Genomic DNA, 2,129 nt, shown 5'->3' with positions numbered 1-2,129 from the left:
CAACTGGGGATTTCTATTAATTTTCATTAAAATAAAATACATCAAAAGAAGGAAGAAACAAAATTAACAACGGAAATTTAAATACTTCAACATGAATAACATAATAATTAAAAATACATAAGTAAAATATTAACAGACTTCATTCCCCAGCTAAAAGATCAAACATCAGTTTCGATCTCCAAAGAAGTCATCAACTTCCATATGAGTAATGTCACCAAGGCCATCAAAAACATCATCCTTTAAAGCCAAATTTGCTTCAACATCCTTATCATATTTCTGAGATGTTCCCGGCTTATCATCATCTTTAAGAGTCATATGTGACTCAGCTCGAGCATTGGAAGAGGAAGCACCACTTTTATTTCCTTTCTTTTTAAAGGAATTTTGATAGAGCCTTACAAAATGCTCATGTGTGCGACATTCATTCTTCCAATGGTCTTTCATGCCACAACGACGACAATTACTTTTTGAGGGGTTATTTTGAGAACTCATGTTGTTCTCCCTTTTATTATGACCACCACCTTGACGATTAGTGTATCGTCTTTTATCTTTGCCACGTCCCCGTGCATTATTATAGCCCCGATGATCATCTCTTTTTACTTCAGATTGATCACGTGCTTCCACCACATTTGCCTCCGGTAATGGAGCAGCTCCAGTGGGACGAGCTTCATGATTTTTCATTAAAAGAGCATTATGTTGCTCAGCCACCAAAAGACATGAGATTAGTTCAGAATATTTCTGAAAACCCTTTTCACGATATTGCTGCTGCAATATCACATTTGAGGCATGGAAAGTAGTAAGTGTCTTTTCCAACATGTCCTCATCTTTTATAGTCTCCCCACATAATTTTAACTGGGAGGTTATCCTGAATACAGCAGAGTTGTATTCAATTACGGTCTTAAAATCTTGAAACCGTAAATGCATCCACTCATAACGAGCTCTTGGCAACACTGTTGCCTTTAGGTGGTCATATCTCCCCTTTAAATCAGTCCACAACTCAAGTGGATCTTTTACCGTCAGATATTCAATCTTCAGGCCCTCATCAAGATGATGACGAAGGAAAATCATAGCCTTCGCCTTATCTTGACTCGATGCTTCATTTCCCTGAGTAATAGTGGCATCAAGACCTTTAGCAGCCAAGTGAATCTCAGCATCGAGTACCCATGAAAGATAATTCTTTCCAGAAATATCTAATGCCACAAACTCAAGTTTGGATAAATTCGACATAATGAAATTATGAGAGAATATGTGAATCAAATAAAAATATTTATATAATACCTTTGCAAGTAGCAACTTCGTGCTGATAACGTATTGTAAAGAAAGCTCAGAATATAAGAAGAAAAAGACAAGAACTATAAGATAGAGGAGATAATTTTCTTATTCAAGTATATCATACAATGGTGAATGATATCTCTATTTATAGTGTTGAGATATCATAGTCAAAGGTCACCTTGAAATTTACATAGTTATCATCAAGGTTCATATCACCTTGATATCTTATCACACTGGAAACACTAATACATGAATCCAATTAATTGTTGGATAACTCTAATGGATCATCCACATACACAATGGATTTACAACAAAAAGATATTTTTAATACATTTTATATATTTTAAGATCATAAAATTTATTTATTTATTAATGGTATCACTATTTATATTGCATTAATACTAGAGTGTTTCGTTTTGATGTTCATAAATAAAGCCTCTTGGGTTGCTTTTGATACACTGAATAACGTGTATCATTGTCGTCAATGAATGTCCAAATTCCCAATGTTCCAACAGAAATTAATTACTCTCTCGGCCAAAATACTTATTCATTTTTGAATTAACGTATCTATTAATAAAATAATTATCAACATAGTAAATTTATTGTTTTATATTTTTTTATTAAAAAAATGGACGCCGCTGCCGAGGATCGAACCCGAGTCACAAATGAATTAGTTATGAAGTAAATGATTAAAAATTTAAAATTTTCAAAAAGTTCGACATTTTTCAAAATAATTAATTGAAGATATAATAGGTAAAAGAAATTATCTTTTTTTGATTTGTCAAAATGAACAAGTAATTAGGGACAACTATAAAAGAAAAAGTGGTCAAGTAATTAGATACATAGGAATACTTCCTCTA

General features: G+C 32.7%; 1 protein-coding gene across 1 annotated transcript; it reads right to left on the bottom strand.

The window, feature by feature from the left end:
* Positions 1-165: 165 nt before the first annotated feature.
* On the bottom strand, positions 166-1,224 carry LOC107027834. The gene has a single exon (XM_015228890.1). The coding sequence runs from the start codon at positions 1,222-1,224 to the stop codon at positions 166-168; it is 1,059 nt and encodes a 352-aa protein (XP_015084376.1).
* Between the last annotated feature and the right edge of the window lie 905 nt (positions 1,225-2,129).

This window comes from Solanum pennellii, chromosome 8 (assembly GCF_001406875.1).
Source record: "Solanum pennellii chromosome 8, SPENNV200".
NCBI classification, from domain to species: Eukaryota; Viridiplantae; Streptophyta; class Magnoliopsida; order Solanales; family Solanaceae; genus Solanum; species Solanum pennellii.
The sequence above is the reverse complement of the archived record's forward strand: the minus strand, read 5'-3'. Positions and strand labels throughout refer to the sequence as shown.

Bases quoted from the DNA above. Each gene is read 5' to 3' on its own strand.
- LOC107027834 (XM_015228890.1), bottom strand. From the start codon at position 1,224: ATGTCGAATTTATCCAAACTTGAGTTTGTGGCATTAGATATTTCTGGA.